Here is a 19714-nt window from a genome sequence, read left to right as displayed (position 1 = left end):
ATCACTTAGGATTAGAAGGAGGAGCTGAGTAATAGTCCTTGAATAAGCCTACTTGAAGAAAGTATGATTGTTAGATGGGTAATCATAAAGCCTCCTGGCCTCTTCATTTGTTTTGCATTCTGTCAGTTGCAATTTAGCAGCATAAATTTGGTGTGAAGTAAGATTTAAAACAAACAAGAGGCTCAGTTATATTCCACCAAAGCTTGTCCTTGTTAGAAAGCTCCCTATTGTCATAGGATTTTATACCATATCCAGTCTGCTCAATATTGAATGATCTGTAACAACCCTATAAGAATAGAAGAGTATTTTCCTTTACAAATTTAAAAAAAAAAAAAATGGTGGTTCAGGGAAAAGAAGAAGTAGAAGAAAAAAAAAAACAGGAAAGAGGTCCAGATTCAAGGCTTACGCCTAAGTCTTCAGACCTTCCAAAACATATCTCATGTCCATGACATTTTGAATTACTTCTTGCAACTTCTTTTATTTATATAACAATTTCCTGAGCACCCGCTATTTGCAAGGCATAGCAGTAAGATGCACAACATCAATGACATCATGGAATTTACTCTCCGGCAGGGAGACCAACACTAAAACTAATCACATCGTTAGCAATTGATGTTACTTACAGGGTATTTATCTAGTTCAGAAATTCAGATGATGCTTCTGAGGAAGTGAGTTTCTAGATTTGAACATAAAAGATGAGAAGGCAATAAACACAAAAAGAGAATTAGTCTAGAATAATGGGGGGCAATGCCTAGAAAGGACTCCCTTACATCAGGAAATTATCATGGAAGCCTACGTGACCAAAGTTACAGGAGTTCAAGCAACAGATCAAAGATTGGGTAAAATTCTCACTTCAGAGTTCTGCAGAGAATTCGAGGCCTGTGAATCCTCACTGCATAAAACTTTCAGGTCAAATGAGATGGAGAGGAGCAGAGACTTCATGCATTCTTCTCTGACCCTAACCAAATGAGTATCATAATGCATGGTAGCGTTCTAAAATGCCTGTAAAAGAGAAGCCTGTTTAATATTCATTTTAGCATTGAGCCCTAACTCACTTGTCTATAGAACCTTACATTCTTCATAATGTTTGCTATAGTTCTGAGGATAAACTTTTTAAAATACTAGACTAGATTATCCTGACAGATCCATCCTAACTCTGAGGTCCTTTTGATTTGTAGTCAACTTTGCCCTTTCCTCCATCAGTGATGCTTTCTTCAAAATAAATCAGTAATAGTCAAAGAGAGCAAAGCACTCAAGATATGAAGTGGAATTCCAGTGGAACAGGCAAGGAAGTACTGCCTTATAATCTACTTCTGTAGACTTCCAGAATGTTCTAAAAACAGAAATGGAAAACAACATGGATAAACTTCAGTCTCATTTTCATTAGACTTTATGCAGTCTAAAAATTTTTTATTTATAGGAATTCAATTTTTAGTTAAACTAACAATAAAGTAAAATACCATCAAAATATATACTCTGATAACCAAAGGAAGGCTAACAGATCTAATTATGTGCTGGTTAAGCTTTGACAACATGTTCTTATCCGTTGACTCTATAGTCATAGGTCAAAAATAGATTTATCTCTACTTGGCAAAGCCAGCATGTTTAAAAATATTCAACTCTTTCAACAATTGCTTTGAAACATGTAAAGAGAGAAAGAAATCTAAATTGTCTAGACTTTATTATTGGTGCTAGATGGTTGTCACTCCCCTCAAATTTATAGAGAAAAGTTTTATGAACTTGAAATAATACTCATGTTGCAAGCTATGTGGTATCCCCTAGAACGGAATTTTTATTGGCAAGCCCCTTGAGCATTATCCTTCCACATTGCATCTCAAAAGAAGAAAAGAAAATAAAACATAAAACCCATATTCTGTAACTTGAACAACTTAACCACTTGAAAGCACGGTTACTATGGGAAGAATATAAGACATGATCTATGATCAAGGAAATTAAATCTGGTACAAGGGATGGGATCAGGATACAAAGCACGAGTGTCACTTATGTCCTTGTATATATGCCATTAAGATAACATGGGTGGGCACAGGGAAAGTGCAGACAGAAAAATCAATGCTAAAAGCTTTGTAAAGAATCTGAATTTGAGTTGGGTGTTTGATATGTGTAGGAAAGTTGGTTCATAGTTGGGCTAGAAACAACGTGGGTCTTATTGTGGATCATGAAAATTTGGCCTAAGGAGGCTTATTTTATTATAGGGAGCAGCAGGAGGCCACTTAGGCTTTGAGTAGGGAAGTCCTCAGTCTGACAAACTGGAATGGTTAGGTGAGATTAGCCACCCAGAGAAGAGCTAGGCTATGGAACTTAGGATTTATGCCCACTTACTGGAGCTCCCTACGAGTAGGTTCTGTAACCTACTGCCTTATCTCTAGTGCCTGAGGCTCAGGTGCTCAAACTGTGGCCAACCGGATGCAGTGTTGACAGTCCGACAAAGAATGAATGAGGCTCTGACCAAGGGGGTAGATGAGGAGTCTTTGGCCTCTCAGTTGTAGTCTGTGAACTACACTTTTAATCTTGGATTAATAACAAACCCAGCCTGAGGAGAGCCTTATACATTTTACTTATAGGGTGACTATTCAGAAGTCTAACATTGTGGCTCCTGTTTGGTGTCCTAAGGACTTCTGAAGTATTTGAAAAGGAGAACTGTACCAGTGTGAACATTCAACTGTTCTAACCCAGAGGTGGCTCAAAACAAATAAATAAATATTGAAATCACAAGCTTTTGTAATAAATTTTATCCTACCTTTAGATTGTATAAAGATCCCTAGATTAATAGCTCTTCCAAACCATTTCTCTGATTAAATCTTCTTTTAATTATAAGCTCTTTCTTGTGACAAATTCTTCTTTTATAAAGAGAAAGCCTGGCTTTGGCTTATAAAAACTGTGTTTTTATGCCTCACAGTAAAGAAATCCAAAGGTAGAGTACCATTTAGGTCTGATTTTGCTGCCTCTTTTGTGGCCATGAAATAGGACTTAAATTTTCTAAAAAATTGGGTTTTTTTTTTTTTCTTTTAAAAGCCAAGGAGTTCTATTTGAACCCTTTTGTATTCACTAGTTTGCAAATTTTATATTCCCTTGAAGTTGTTTTTTTTTTCCCAATGATCAAAATATTTAGTATTCTGCCCACGATAATGCAAGGTAACTACTATAACTTCTACTTTGCAAGGCATTTTTTATCATTTATATTCTTCTCTGGGTAGCATAGTTAAGTATTTAATGGATCAAAGTCAAGCAGAAGGAAGTGATGTCAGTATGAAAGTTCTATCCTAGGGTGAGTTATAATTCTCTCTTTTACTGGAATAAAGACATGTCGGATTCATCAAATTTACTGCTTTTAAGCTGAGAAATTTCTATTGAACAGTTGAAAATTCAAAAAATTGACAGACCAGAGAAATGACAGAGAGGGGATAGAATTAGTAGAGCTATATCTTTCAAATTAACTCTTAAACCCATGTCTCTACCTTGTACAATAGTTCCCCTTTATCTGCAGTTTCACTTTCTGAAAATAAGTCCGTGGCCAACCTTGGTCTGAAAATAAGTGAGTACAGTACAATATGATATTTTGAGAGAAGAGAGACAGAGAGACCACATTCATATAACTTTTATTACAGCATATTGTTATAATTGTTTTATTTTATTATTAATTATTGTTGTTAATCTCTTATTGTGCCTAACTGATAAATTAAACTTTATCATGTGTATATATATATGAAAAATATACTGTATATAGGTTTTAGCACTATGTGCCATTTCAGACATCCACTGTGGGCTTTGGAACATATTCCCTGAGGATAAGGAGGGACTACCGTCTATAAATTAAAGATCAGTTTTTGGTTGACTTTAACCACTAAATAGATAAGATTACTGTCACAACACAGGCAACTCTAAGCAATGTTATGAAAAGATGTACAAATAGGAGATCTTAATGTGTGATTGACTAAATTAGGTCAGTATTGAGTGTCCCTTTCAGCTCTTTCAGAGGACATAGACAAAAAGGGTAAGTCCAGAGGAGAGACTGGGATGATGAGGATGAGATCCTACTTGGCTATCAGCTTCAGCAAGAGCCTTAATATTAAGAGGCATACCTGAAGGCCGTGACATAAAGGAAAAGCCTCTCTCCCACCTCTAGCGGAAAGAACTGGACCGATTTTAGGGAAATGCATTTGACCTTAAATTTCATCACAGCCAGAACTATAAAATATGAATGTATTAGTTAATGAATGTTCTCATTTAGAGAGATGATCCTACATGACTCTGGGGGGTACAATAGAGAAGACTGTGTGTATATCAGGTAGGAAGCTGAGCTAGGCTTCTGAAATCACTTACTTTCAAGCTCAACATACTTTGATAATCATTTAAAGTAACTCACAATCAATTCCCTTCAAGACTTTCAAAGTCACAAATTGAAACAGTGCTCATAATGAATTAAGCCAGTCTGTATGTGTGAACCAGGGTGAGCAGAGACATGAAGTAAGAAACAGTAAGATTTCACCTAATGATGTTGAGACTTAAATAAAAGGGCATGATACTGGGGAGGAATAGAAAGGACCTAGGCTATAGCTAGGGAGTAATGGACTACAAGGGTTGATGGAAGGGGAGGTAATGCTCAACTGGTTTATCAAGACCAAATTTAAATAGAAATTCTGATAATCCTAGTCATCTTATGTAATTTTCTCATTTGAAGTCACAACATGAACTAACACTTTCTTTTTTTTTCTTTCCAAATGTGATAGGAAAGCAAAGATATCCTGTTAGTGGATCTAAACTCTGAAATCGACACCAATCAGAATTCTTTAAGAGAAAATCCATTCTTAACAAACGGCATCACCTCCTGTTCTCTTCCTCGACCAAAACCTCAGGCATCCTTCTTGCCTGAAAATGCCTTTTCTGCCAATCTCAACTTCTTTCCCACCCCTAATCCTGATCCTTTCCGTGATGATCCTTTCACACAGCCAGACCAATCGACACCTTCTTCGTTTGATTCTCTCAAATCTCCAGATCAGAAGAAAGAGAATTTGAGTAGCTCATCTCCTCCACTGAGTAATGGGCCCCTGAATGGTGATGTTGACTACTTTGGTCAGCAATTTGACCAGATCTCTAACCGGACTGGCAAACAGGAAGCTCAGGCAGGCCCATGGCCCTTTTCGAGTTCGCAAACCCAGCCAGCAGTGAGAACTCAAAATGGGGTATCTGAAAGAGAACAGAATGGCTTCTCTGTCAAATCCTCCCCGAACCCTTTTGTGGGAAGCCCTCCCAAAGGACTGTCCATACAGAATGGCGTAAAGCAGGACTTGGAAAGCTCTGTCCAGTCCTCACCACATGACTCCATAGCCATTATCCCACCTCCACAAAGTACCAAACCAGGAAGAGGCAGAAGGACTGCTAAGGTGAATTGTCTTCTCCACATATCCATTAGCAGAGTGCATGTTCGGTACCAAAGGGTGGTGTGATGCAAGCTCTCTTTCCTGCTGCTCTCGTAGTTTCCTGTGTGGCTGTGAAATAGAAGGTGGGATAAGGCGCTTTGTTTCTCCAGGAGTACTTTCCTCTAACTGCCACCGTTTTTAAGCTTCTCAGCAGTGTTTGTCACACCCTGCTTTCCGTGCGCATGTCTTGTCACTTATGATTAAACTAAACACAAGTTTTTCCATTTTTAATGCTGCTATGCTTCTATACCTCTGGTAAGTTTGATCATCATGCTCTGGGTTGGGAGGGCGAGAGTCCTTGTGATTCCCTTTGTTCTTCCCTGACACTAACGCACGCCCTGCGCACCCATCATGTTACATTAATGTCCATGGTGGTGGTGTAAAAATCTCGAGCTTATCTCCTCTTTTAAATACTGAGTAAATACATAAGCTTAGAAAAAGCTTATATATTTACTATTACCACTATGATCTCAGCTTTATTTAAGAGCAGCTTAAAATGCAATTCCCATAGGTGTCTTTTTTTTTTTACCTCTCCTAAGAATATGAAGGCTTGCCTGGATTAAGACCCTATGATCTCTATGTAGATTGACTTAAAATCCAATGGAATGATCAAAAATATTTAGGACGCTTATTGGTGGTTGCCCCTTTTACACACTTGCTTCCCCAGCTTCAAGCATTTAGCTGATGAGACCAGACCAATGTGAGTGTGTAAATGAGTATAGTAGATTTCACTTTGCAAGCCCTAGGTAGTATCAGACACTAAGACTCAGTAGTCCGTCCATTGTAGGAATCTGTGTCTTTTGGAGGACTCTTTTCTGTAGTAGTAGTTGTTGTTGTTGTTCGTCTGTCAAGAAAAAAAGTTTTCCTTTTTGTGGCTCTCAAATTGGGGTATAGAGTAGGAGACAAAATGAAGCTGTATTTCACTGTTAGTGAGTAACTAAGGCTTCTCCCTCCCTCCCTGTCCTGTCAGTCTTCGGCCAATGACTTGCTTGCATCAGACATCTTTGCTCCTCCCGTCTCAGAACCTTCAGGCCAGGCGTCACCCACAGGACAACCTACAGCCCTGCAGCCCAACCCTCTGGATCTCTTCAAAACAAGTGCTCCTGCCCCAGGGGGGCCCCTGGTGGGTCTAGGTAGGTGCCTAGAGATAAAATTAAGTATGACTCTTTTGCTTTTGCTCATAAAATGATGATGCATCAGAAGACATTTCATACTCCTAGAGGGTTCTACAGCATAAGATTTGAGCATGCCAGGGAGCCCTTCTCTCACTTCTACTCCTATACAACCCCACACCCATTTGATATTCTTGACTTGTACTCACATTTGGCTCCTCAAGGCAGCATGAGACAATACATTCATTTTCAGTATTGTAATTACTTGAATCAACTGGTCATGGTTTCCTGAGAGACAATTGTAAGGGATTCCAAACTCAGACCAGCTTCAGTAACAAAACAGGGTTGACATAAGAGAGGTTTGTCTGTCAACTGTAGCAACATGCATGTCTTCCATGTCTTTTACCATAATAGATCGAAGGCCTATGCCCTTTCAACACATAGCCCTCTTAGCAGGAATATATGCCCAAGAAGGATATAAGTTAAGTCTGAAGCAAGAATAAGTCACAGAGTGAAAGTCCTAGGTTCTGGGCCCAGCTGTGTTCCTAGGCATATGGTAAGAGTAGATCAGGCACACATCCTAATCAGTCTCTGAATGCTTCTGCCGTAGGAGCTCCTTGCCAATATTTTGGCTAGCTTGAGTGTTTTACTGAAGCTAGAACATAAGTCCTAGAAAGCCAAAGTTGAAAAAAGCAGAGAAATAAGGGAAGATGTGGAATTTTATCAGACACCTAGGATGCACTGATGCTCTTAATTCCTAAATGTGTCATTAGCTTGTGTGAGCTGCTGATAACTCTATGGTAGGACAGTGGGAAAGTCCATTTGACTGAGGGCTGGCCTTGCTATTCTTTGTCCATAGCCTATACTTCTTTTCAGACTCCATGGTACAGTTTTCAGAAACGCTGACAATAGTTTTTGCTGTCCTGCTGTGGACTCTTTATTTTTCTGCTCTTGGCACGTCTACAAACTCCAAATAGACTCTGGCTTGGGAGGTGGAGGACTGTAGATGAGGAAGGACTCTCCTCTCCTTTGATAAAATCTGACCAGGGATCCTGGCTTTCTCTGCCTCCTGCAGTCAGTCATCAGGATCCTTCTTTTGTTTTGTTTTGTTTTCCTCTCTGTTTCTGTTGTTTTCCTACAAAGGAAAATATTTTGGTTCTTTTACAAGAAGTCTGTTTAATCATACCTAGAATAGGGTGGTCAGAGGAGGACTGTTACTCAACTGCTGAGTGGCTGAAATCCGTGAGGGTATGAAAAGCCAGCTTGTCCCAGGTCTCTGTTCGCATTTACCCCATCAAGAGGCTCTCTCTAAAGACTTCATGTCTCTTGGGGGTTTCTCCTTTTCTGCGTTGCTCTTTTCCCTGCACCCCCAAGTGGAGCTGGTTGGTACCCTTCCCTCACAGAAGACCAGAGTACGTGCAATGCAATGTCTGCAGCGAGATCACATCACAGAGCTTTGTATCTAATATCAATGCCCTTAAGAATTTTTGCAGCCAATATTTAACAAGTCAGCCTGAAAATACAGCTGGACCCTATAACTGTTTATTTATTCAGACGAAGTGAAGCTTTTTGGCTAGGTGCCCCTGTGGAGGCCTTGGGGTATACAACTGCAGAATACTGATGATTGTTCCAAGTTTGGACATGGGACTCAAACTGAGCTCTACAGTGTAGTCCCTGTCCACTAGCAGGGATCCTCAGCCAAACCATGGAAGGTTGTAGGTCTGGCTTCCGCTAGACCCAGCTGGGGAACTGTCTCCCCTGGAGATCTGGGGGGTGGGGAGAGGGTATTGTAGAAAGCTGAGCCCTCAGTTTCAACTTGCTTGTATTTTAATCTAGCTTCAGAAGGTAATAAAATTAATGTTCTATACCCATGTCCCCTTTTTCCTTAGTCCTTGCCCCTACTTTGTCCAGCTGGGCCTTAAATGTGTTGAAACACAATGTGGGGAATTTGGTGGGTAGGAATGAAGACTGGTATAAGTATATACTGAGAAAGCCTTGAATTCCTGGCAAACGTAATATTTCTCTCTCTCTCTCTCTCTCTTTTTTTTTTTTTTGAGACAGAGTCTCACTCTGTCACCCAGGCTGGAGTGCAGCAGTGCTGTCTTAGCTCACTGCAACCTCTGTCTCCCAGGTTTAAGCCATTCTTGTGCCTCAGCCTCTCTAGTAGCTGGGATTACAAGCGTGCGCCACCACACTCAGCTAATTTTTGTATTTTTAGTAGAGACAGGGTTTCTCCAAGTTAACTAGATTGGTTCTGAACTCCTGGGCTCAAGTGATCCTCCCAGTTTGGCCTCCCAAAGTGCTGGGTTTACAGGAGTAAGCCACTGCCCCCAGCCCTAATATTTTTCTCTTTTATGAATACCATTCTCACTAATATGATATTTTCCTAAGTGAAGACAAGTTGTCCAACATAAAAGATGACAAAATTCTACCCTCCTTTTTGCACATCTAACTGGTGGAAATTATTAGTGAATGATCTGGCTTCTGTTAATACAATTCAACTGAGCGTGTTTTAAAATATGAGCAACAAATTTGTTCAAACTAAACCCATTTTTAGAGCCTGTATTGTAGAATATAAGAGAACTTTCTCTTCATTTGTTATGAAAGGAGTATATTCTTCAGTGAAAATGAAGTCTAATTTCTGTATCTGTGAAATAAGTGTTTGAATTAACATAGCATTTGAAAATTAAAATTGCCCCATGCCTTGCTGCCAAGGAGGCAGAACAGGAGAATGGGGTGTCGGATTTAGAGCCAGTGCGCCTGATTTTCAGTCTCTACCACCAGACTATGACCTTCTGAATTTTAATTAATATCCTTGCACCCAGTTTCCTCACCTCCAAAAAGCATACTGATTAAGTGAAACGTCCTGTTCTGAAACCCACCACTCTCTGTGAATACACCATGTGTGCCCATGGCCAGATGGCCAGCGTGCATGATGAAAATGGAGTCAGGTAATACCAATGTCTCAGACGAAGAAGCTCAAAGATAGAATCTCGTGCTCCATCACTCCTAAACACCATTTTCAAAGTATTCCCTCTTGGAAATGTAAATATCCCTAACCCAGGTCTGAAGAAAACTTTCATAACTAAAGAATGCCGTGCACCAAAGCTCAAAGCAAGTAGATTTCAAGAGCAAAGCATCACCCACTAATAGATATGAGGCGGAATTTAGGTTTCATTGTTAGCGGTGACAGTTTAACTGAATCATTAATGCACTTGGAAAGAGGCAGGAAAGACAGCACCGTGTATATTAGAACAAGATGCAGGCAGCGAGCCTCTCAAGAATCAGAGGCCATCATTGGAGAGACCTGGATTCTGGCGATTTAACGAATTCCTGATGACATAGCAAGGTCGCAGGAGACAGTCATTCACCACAAAGATCAGATGCCCTGACGCAGGCCATTAGTTACCTTGAAAGATTTTTGTTTCCCATTGTCCTCTCTCCTCTTTTGAATTTTCTGTTCTAACTTCTGGCAAGGTTTAGTGAGTGGCACATGGCAGGAAGCACTTTTATTTGGAACAGTCCTCCTAGGATAACAGCCTTTCTTCCATTTTTATACATAAACGCCTAAAACTCCCTTGGCATCGGCCAAACTTCATCTTCCCTTTATGTATATAGCTGTATCAGCCTTGGCAGCATTAAAAAGTGGAGAAACTTTGAAATGGTTTCTTCAGGATGCAAGCATGTTGAGGTCTTCTGCACATGTGTGACCGCTGGTTTCCATAAGACTCCAGACATGAGCCAGTTGCCAAATGAAAAGATCAAATCCGTGACTCAGAGAGTCCAATGGATTATCTTAATTAACTACATCATAATCAGCATGGTTCGTGCATAAAAATATATTCACTTAACAAATAAGTTCCTGCTATTAACAGGCTCTGTTCTAGTTGTTGGTAATGTATCAGACAACTAGTGTCTGTATGACAAAGGCTTATTTTTTTGATGAGTAGGTACTTATGGACTGTATTACCCTTCTAATGAGGAAAGTTAAAAAGACATGGTGGGAAGAACATGGGCCTCAAAATGCAACCAGCATTTGAATGCTCACTATACAGATTAGCTGGCTGACTTTTACAGTGATTAATCGCTCAGAGCCTTTATTCTTCCCACATCAGCCTCAGGACTCGGTGGAGGTGTTAGCTGCATCGAGACTTCCCAGAGAGTTGTGCTCTCTGAAATTCAAGAATCTTCTTCAAGCTTGGCTCCTGATAAGTATTTTTCTTCCTCTTACTTCAGGTGGTGTAACTGTCACACTCCCTCAGGCAGGACCATGGAACACAGCATCTTTAGTCTTCAATCAGTCCCCTTCAATTGTTCCCGGAGCCATGATGGGTGGTCAACCTTCAGGATTTGGTCAGCCCGTCATTTTTGGTACAAGTCCAGCTGTTCCAGGTTGGAATCAGCCTTCACCCTTTGCAGCCTCAACTCCCCCTCCAATGCCTGTTGTCTGGGGCCCTTCTGCATCTGTGGCACCCAATGCTTGGTCAACAACAAGCCCTTTGGGGAATCCTTTTCAGAGCAATATTTTTCCAGCTCCTGCTGTGTCCACTCAGCCCCAGTCCATGCACTCCTCTCTCCTGGCCACTCCTCCTCAGCCACCTCCCAGAGCTGGCCCTCCCAAGGACATCTCCAGTGATGCCTTCACTGCCTTAGACCCACTTGGGGATAAAGAGATCAAGGATGTGAAAGAAATGTTTAAGGATTTCCAACTGCGGCAGCCACCTGCCGTGCCTGCGCGGAAGGGAGAGCAGACTCCTTCTGGGACTTCGAGTGCCTTTTCCAGTTATTTCAACAGCAAGGTTGGCATTCCTCAGGAGAATGCAGACCACGATGACTTTGCTGCTAATCAACTATTGAATAAGATCAATGGTAAGCCACTCACCACTCTGCCTACTGTTCCAACAACTATCTCCACTGCCACATGAACCTAAATGAGTCCCCCAAATGAACCGTCTCCCACCCATCAATAGCCTTGCTTTTGCTTCTGTTGGCAATCAAGGGTTATGGAGACAACTTAACCATTTACCTTTTGGTGATAACTGTTTACCTTAGTCATTTCTGAGGACTGACCCAATGCTGCCCTCTAGTGATAAATCTTAAAAGGGCTGCCATGAGCTATTGAAATGTGATGACTGGTGGCTCTTGGAGGGCTGTATAATAAGGCGTCATCCATGTTCCAAAGCTTTAAATGAGGGGATTCTGAATCTCTTCCACTTCAGATAAATATGCATAGTTTTCTCTTCTGAGAGGGATAATAATTATTGGGATACCTAGTATTTGGTGTTGATTTTTGTTCCACGGATGTAAATTTCAAAAGCATGGAACTAAATTTCAAAGATAAGCTGACTCGGGGACTGGCCTATATTTGGGGAAAGCTTGTCTACTGATTGCCTGGATTTTTTGCCTTCTAGAACCACCAAAGCCAGCTCCCAGACAAGTTTCCCTGACAGTTACCAAATCTGCTGACAATGCATTTGAGAACCCTTTCTTTAAAGATTCTTTTGGTTCATCACAAGCCTCTGTAAGTATCAACCACTAGAAGCTGTTCTCCAATCTACATGCCACATAGAGCTCCGGCCTCCTGAATTAACCTTGCTTTTATAATAGCTTTCTTTTTTTTTGGAGACAGTCTTCCTCTGTGGGCCAGACTGGAGTGCAGTGGTGCAATCTCAGCTCACTGCAACCTCCACCTCCCAGGTTCAAGCAATTCTCCTGACTCAACCTCCTGAGTAGCTGGGACTATAGGCACGTGCCACCACACCTGGCTAATTTTTGTATTTTTTTGTAGAGATGGGGTCTCGCCATGTTGGCCAGGCTGGTCTCAAACTCCTGACCTCAAGTGATCCATCTGCCTTAGCCTCCCTCAGTGCTGGGATTACAGTCATGAGCCACCACACCTGGCTATAATAACATTTTGATGGTAAAACATGTTTGGCTAAGATTTGTCACCAAGAACCTTCACAGTATAAACATTGATGTAAACTGGAGAAAGATTATTTGCACAAGAACTATTATCTTCTGAATTTGAGAAATAATATCACACAGAAAACATCCTTCATATCTCACTTAACCTGACCCATGAAAGCATTTCGGGAGAAAATTGAGCCAAAATACCATCTTGAAAACCTTTCAAAAATGTAAGTTCTTAATTTTCCAATAATATTTCTATAGCTTATAAAAATAATACTTCCCATTTAGGGGAGGCAAATGAAATGCATCTGAACCTTGATTTTCACATAAATAATATACACTGCCATGTGCAAGCAGATGGAAACAAATCACTGTAAGCCCCATATAATGTTTGATTGGCCGATTGGCCTATGACCTAAGCGAGTTTTAAAAGAATTTTGGAAGTCTTCATTGTAAATTTTTTTTCTTATGACTGTAACTGTATTTATTGACTAGATGATTTATCTTCTTAGGTGGCTTCTCCTCAACCTGTATCTTCTGAGATATATAGGGATCCATTTGGAAATCCTTTTGCCTAAATTCTGTAAGTAGAAGATCCTAATAAGTCTATCTCAGGGGTTTTTGTGAGAAAGGGTGACATGTAGTAAAGAGTGAAATTTTAATTTTAGAATTGGGAAGAGGGTAAATATCTATAATTTAGGAATAATCAACATGGAAATCTATACTTAGATCATTCAATAATGACTTGGCTGGGCACTTAAGAATAGAATTCCTAAACACATCAAAAAATAGTAATAAACCCTTGGGGATGTGGATTTTATCTTATCCCATTTTGGTTTTCAGTTCTGTGTGGGAAGTAAAACTCAAAACAACACATCACAGGTTTCTAACCTTTTAACTTTCATGTTGAAGTAATTGCAAAACAACCTAGTAATAATTTGGTTTCCTATAAAGGGTTCAGATTCTGAAGATCTTCTGAAGCCACCATACAAGTCAGCAAAACAGATTATGATCATTACTCCTCTTGATGGTATTAGATCTAAAAGTTTTAACAACTGTTAAAGATCTCCTTCATAGGCAGTAGGAGCTCAAAATGAGTCTGAAGGTTGATTCTTCTGTCTCATGGACTTTATCTTAGAAAGTGATTAGGTAGGATCACCCTCAGCTGAAACCCTAGGAGGACTCAGTGTAACTCTTTCTCAACAGAAGGTGACAGCAACTTTGTTCTGATCTCAAAAGACTGAATTTAGTAGGGAAAAGAAGGTGCTCCCCATTTTAGAGCAGGTAGGGCAGCTGGTAGGGGTAGAACAATAGAAATAATGAAAAAAAAAAAAACCCTTTTTTTGCCAATCTTGTCTCATCCAAACAGGACTATTAAACTATGATTTGGCCCATCTAGAATGTAATTATTTTTAATAGATAAATATCTTACATGTGGTAAGAACAATAAGATTGAGCTTATAGGCATTTGGATCATTTTCCCTCAACTCCAGTTCTACAATGACTGTGTTTCCTATAGTATCTTTCCATAAACTGCTTCAGAAAACTGGGTAAATCATTAAAAATGCAAATTCCTGTGTCCTACCGCAGCCCTAAGGAATTTCTCTTTGGTGCCAAGGAAATGCTTCCTTTTAACAAGAGTGCAGGTGATCCTAAAGATAATAAAGCAGTATAGCAGATATTTAAGAGCTAGAAGTCTTACTTACTAGAGACTCATTCTCACCTTCCACTCAAGGGGAGATACACCCAAACTGATAGAAGAAGTAAACTACACTGGGAGTCGAGATGGATTGTATGGACTAAATTGAATGAACTAGACTTCTCTTTGGCAGTCCTTTCTTCTTTAGGTCATGAAGGAAGGATAGTTTAGGTCAACCTGCTACATCAATAGATTGGGTAAGGGGAACTCTCATGGGATAAAATAACTAACATTGTTGAGCGCTTGCACTAATCATTTTATTAGATGCTCTACATTTATCATCTTCGTCAATCCTCACATCAGCCCCTAGGAGATACTATTACTGACATCTTTAATAATGACTTGATATTTAATATGTTGATATTCAGTTCAAAAATTCTAACCACAGGTTTCTTTCTTCTCCATACCTCTCTAGGAACTTGGTCTGCAGACCATCCGGAGGAATAAAAGGTTGGCCTTAGTAGTCAAAAATAAAGCTGATAGCCAGACATGTCCTGATTTCTGCCTTTGTTCCAGCTTTGATATATTATCTGTTGCCTTATTTCTCGTTGCCTCTTCTACCTGTAAAATGCTTTTCACTTTCTGTCAAGGTTAAAGCTAAACTGAATCTATGGCTTTAATTAAATTAAGATCCTAAACTCTCTAGCTTAAGTGTAAATGAAGTACAGTAGTTTTCCTACTGAACCCTTCCTATTGTGTCCCTGGAACATTCTAGAACACCCGCCTTCTACCCTCTGGTTGGGAGACGCAGCCACCACATCCCTTCATCTCATAGTGTTTTGAATAAATTTTCAAATCCTTATTGTTCAAAGTTGTTCGGGGGTTCTGTTTCAGAGCATAAAACCTAAAGATTATGGTAGAACAAGGCACCTTCTTAAAAGAAATCTTTCATCAGACCATCAGTTACAGAGAATTTCTAAAGTAAAATTGAAGCAACTACAACTTCTCCTTAGACACTTTGGAATCTAACCACTTAAGGACCTTTTTAAAAAGATAGCTTCTCTTCTTCTCGAGATCATTTCTCCAAGGCAAATTGGGTCCTTTTCTCCCAATCTCTTGCCTGCCCATTGCAAATGAGGGAAGATGGCTATTATTCTATTCTCCTCCTGTCCTTTTTTTCTGATTCTTTTTCAGTCAGTTTTGCTCCTGGGTTCAAGTAGCATTAGGCTACCTTTCACAAGCAACAGAGATTCTCAGCAGGGCAAAAAAAAAAAAAAAAAAAAAATATATATTATATATATATATATATATATAGTCTATAGTATACTTATAGTATACTAATGATTCACAGACACAGACAGCTCTGGAGTCTCTCTTCATTCTCGGTAATTGCTAGTCCCAAGAACTAGAATTGCAAATGGGCACAACTTATATCCTTCCTGTGGAAGAGGAGGCCATTCTCTTGAGCTGAAGTTCCAGAAGAGCAGTTAATGTTCAAGAGAAATTGAACTCAACTCAGCAACAAAGGACTCTATTTTGCAGAGCAACATATCAGCTAAATGTGATTGTGCCAGACACATTAGGTGCTTATCTGGGGTCGTGCTAGGCCTTTAACAAGTAACTGGAAAATCTTCTTGCAGCCACAATCTCATCATCGTTAGTAGGAAGATAAGTGGGAAGGAAAAAGTTGTAGAACAAATGTTTGGGGTCACCATTGAAAATCTAATGTCTGCAATATTTTTCTCCTCGTAACTTGGAAACGTTCCCAGTTCATTTTCAGTCCTGTTGTGAGCACAATTCTGAAGGGTTTGTTCTTGTCAAAATAAGCTTGTTTTGTTTCGTTTATGTTGGGTTTTTAATGTTGTCTCTTGACCCTTAATGCTCAGGTTCTTGTGGGAGTTCATCGACCACATCCAATGTTACCTTGAGGGGGAAGAAGAGGGTGATGCTCAGAAGCTAAACAAGACAGTGGCCACATGACCCTCTATTGACTAGCCCCAAGTAGAAAGTCCTGTGGTTTTATGTTTAATGGTAATAGCTGATCATATATGGCATAATTTTTTATCAGCTTCCTACTCAGTCACTATAAACACAGACTTGAAATAGTACTTTAAATGTCCAAATACCTAAATGTGGTAAACCGGAGGTAACTATTTCTAGGTAGTTGAATTTTTGAAAGTCATGATCAGCCACACAACTGTTTTGTACATACTTATTTTCTCATGCACTTTTCTGTATGCAAATAAAGCTATAAATTTACTCATTTCAATAAACTGGAGTGGCAGAATATCATGTGGTACCATCGGTTTATTCTACCTGCTTTGAGTTGACATTAGAGGCAAGCTATAAAACATACCAGTCTGAAGTGGAGAAAACGTTAGCTATCATGCATTCTGGATTGTCACAACAATGAAGAGAAAGTGGAAATCCATGAAATAGGACCGTGAGTAAATTACCATCTGATCTATTTCAGCACCTTCTTCTCTCTCAAACCCACACACACTCCCTTTCTGGGAGTGTAAGGAACACTAGTAGACCTGTACCAGAACAACCTCAGCTTAAATCACTCGTTAGTGCACTATTGGTTCATGCCTTTTACCCTTGGCTGCCTCTTGTTTTTCATTCAGTCATATTTGACCTCACCAAGACACAACTGTGTGGACTTCTCTAGGCTGGCATAGGCCCCTCTGGAGAGCTGTTGCATGAGATGAGCGGGCTGATGAACAGATGTTTTTAACATTAGGATGCTCTTAAACTCTCTCACCTAGTATAAAAGTTCAAGGTGCTCATTCATTTTAAAAAGACCTGCAACTACAAGAAAGAGAATCCCAAGGTGGGCTTTGCTTGGATGTAGAAGTCTTGGTGTTAAATCTAACTTCTCTGAGGAATAAGACAAAATTTTGGGGAAGGATTATCTATTGGTGTATAATATTTTGGAATGTTCCTTATTTCTGCCTTACCTTTCTCCTTGACCGAAACATTTGATCTCTTTCTAACAATAGTGAGGTGGAATAGAAATACACTCCACACAAAAGCAGGTTCCAGGAGAACTGAAAGTAAGCCACAGATGAGCTAGAGAAGGCTGCTGATAAGAACATGTTGCACAAATTATCTGGCTTATCCAGGTGCTCTGCAATGCTTCTAACCCGTTGAGCCTGTGTGTTATCTCCACGTGGTTTAATCTGTGAGATCTTGCCAGAGGTTAACTTGCTGTTGTGTACAAGAGGAGGACATGCCTTTCAGCGCAGTACGAACTACTGTTGATCAAGCAGAGAGCGGCAGTTACTGAAGTGTCCCTGCAAAGTGGAAACACACCTGTTCCTTATACAGTCGGCTCTCCTAACCTCAGATTTCACATCTGCAGATTCAACCAGCCACAAGTGGAAAGTATGTGAATAGAAAATACAATAAAATAAAAATAATGCAGCAATTAAAATAATACAAATAAAAACAATCCAGTATAACAACTATTTACACAGCATTTATATTAGTTATTATAAGTAATCTATAAATAATTTGAAGTGTATGAGAGAATGTACATAGGTTATATGCCATTTTATATGAGGGACCTGAGTATCCACAGATTTTGGTATCTGCAGGAACTAATCCTCCACAGATACCAAGGGATAACTAATTTATTGAATAAGCAGTGGTATTCACACCTGTGTGCCAGAAGTTCCGCTTTTCATGGTGACCCTATTATCTTGGAAAGAGAGTTTCCTTTTCATATCAAATATATCTAAGCTAAAAGCTGAACTTTAACAGCCAGCATACCCCTAAATTTCTCACATAAAAGCAAAACAAAGGGTTGAGGTATAGACTTTCCCAAGATAATCTTGCATCTGTGAAGTACTTTACCATTTATGTAAAATAACTTTATTCCGTTGATGCCATTCATACTCCTTTGAGGTGGGATCTGTTGTTGTAAGTCTTACTCAGGCAAGACTGACATCCATGCTTTAAAAAAAGCTGCACTCTACCCCAACTCTTAAGGGAGTGTTTTTCACAGTATTTTATTATAACATTGTGTGTTGTAGTAGAGAGATCCTTTCATCCATTGATCTCAGACTTTACCATCAAAATATTAACTGTGGTGTCTAGAGAGAGCCAGAGGGTAATTTTGTGTCTTTCCTGAGGTGGAAGCAAAAGAAAAAGGAGGCGGGGGGGAGGGAAACAGAGGATGTAGCTAACTCAGGAGTTTGGTTGGCCGTGGAATAACCTGATGAGTGAGGACTCTGACCCATATTCCCGGAATAGGTTTAATACAAAAACCAGGAAAAGATGGGAGCTGCCCCAAAGCCCCTGGTAAATATTTAAGCTATTACCATTTGAGGAGGTTGCTAAATAACAAAACAAATAGTTATTGCTGGGAAATGATATGTTTTGAGCTAATTCCCTTCTGCTAAAAATAATTAAAACTCATGTTCTAGGCTGATATGACCAACAGGGACATGTACAAGGCTATGTACTGGCAGCAGCTCTGTTAACACGTCGTAATTACAGCAATGCTGATGGACAAGGGCCAGCCATTTGTCATCTCACCTGATGAGTGGCCAAGCCCCTCATTTGCCCTTGCTTGGAATTGTGTCCTGTATTTAATTACTAAACCTCTACCACGTACTGAAATCATACAAGTGCTTGTCTTCAGCAAGACTATGGTGTGGGCTGCTCAGTGGCAAAGAAGCTGGCCTTCTGCAGAGATGAAAGATGAGGTTGTTAAAAATGGAAAGAAAAAAAAAAAAAGCCCAACTCTGAAATTCTTTATGACTAAGTTTTCCTCGTGATATTGGTTGTGGAGTTTTCTCTCAACTCTTTATTCACGTGGTTGATTTCAATCATTATTTTATCTTACTTATAAGAAAGCAGAATCATTGCTGCTCTAAAAGTTACAGGGTAACCTGACTGGGCTGGAATTGAGTGGAGGATGCTTCTGGGGTGTGTCTGATGCTGCCTCCACTTGTACCTACTTAGACTAACTGATCACCATAGAAATGGGGTATAGCAGAGGGCTGAATGGAATTAAGATAAATATTGATAGAGTTGGCAAAATCAGAAAAGAGGAGGGCAGAGAGGCACCCATGAAAATACTGAAATGACTGGAGAAGAGGCTGGAGTCTGAGTGGGGAGGGAGTCATACAAATAGTCAAGAGTATTGGTGAACAAAAGGGTAGGACATGGCATAGACAGACACTGAGAACCTCAAAAGAGAAGAGAATTGTGCTGAGTCTTCCTTTAAAATGAAATGCTATAATGTAATCAAGTGTGCCCTACATAGTTCCATGTGATGGTAAACAGATCTAAGCCACAGGAATCCTTATTACTGTAAAGGGACAGCCAGACTTCCATCACCTCGACTGAACTTCACAAACGGCTCCAGAACCACTCAGTAGAGAAATTTGTTCTTTCCTCCTTCATTATAAAAGAGCTCATCTGAAAGTGCTAGAAGGAAAATGGCACAGGACCAGCAAGGAAGAGAGCTGGGCTCTGATGCTTCCCCTGCCCTAACCATGCTGGACAAATGATGTAATCTCAGTGTGTCTCCATTTCCTCAGCTGTAAAACAGGTTATTTTGAGGACTAAATGAAATTGCATATATATATATATACATATATATA

The 19714-nt window shown here is 39.9% G+C and overlaps 1 protein-coding gene across 1 annotated transcript in view; it reads left to right on the top strand.

Moving 5' to 3' along the window:
- DAB2 (DAB adaptor protein 2) overlaps window positions 1-14961 on the top strand; it is a 51708-nt gene extending 36747 nt beyond the window's left edge. Inside the window, 6 exon segments of the mRNA XM_017853193.1 lie at window positions 4749-5402; window positions 6409-6571; window positions 10787-11419; window positions 11962-12071; window positions 12973-13043; window positions 14575-14961. Coding sequence (XP_017708682.1) covers window positions 4749-5402; window positions 6409-6571; window positions 10787-11419; window positions 11962-12071; window positions 12973-13038 — 1626 coding nt within the window. The 3' untranslated portion in view covers window positions 13039-13043; window positions 14575-14961.
- The last annotated feature ends 4753 nt before the right edge of the window (window positions 14962-19714 follow it).

The sequence above is a fragment of the Rhinopithecus bieti genome, unplaced genomic scaffold (assembly GCF_001698545.2).
Source record: "Rhinopithecus bieti isolate Rb0 unplaced genomic scaffold, ASM169854v2 scaffold_34818, whole genome shotgun sequence".
Taxonomy (NCBI): domain Eukaryota; kingdom Metazoa; phylum Chordata; class Mammalia; order Primates; family Cercopithecidae; genus Rhinopithecus; species Rhinopithecus bieti.
Note: the sequence above shows the minus strand (reverse complement) of the source record. Positions and strands in the feature narration are given on the sequence as shown.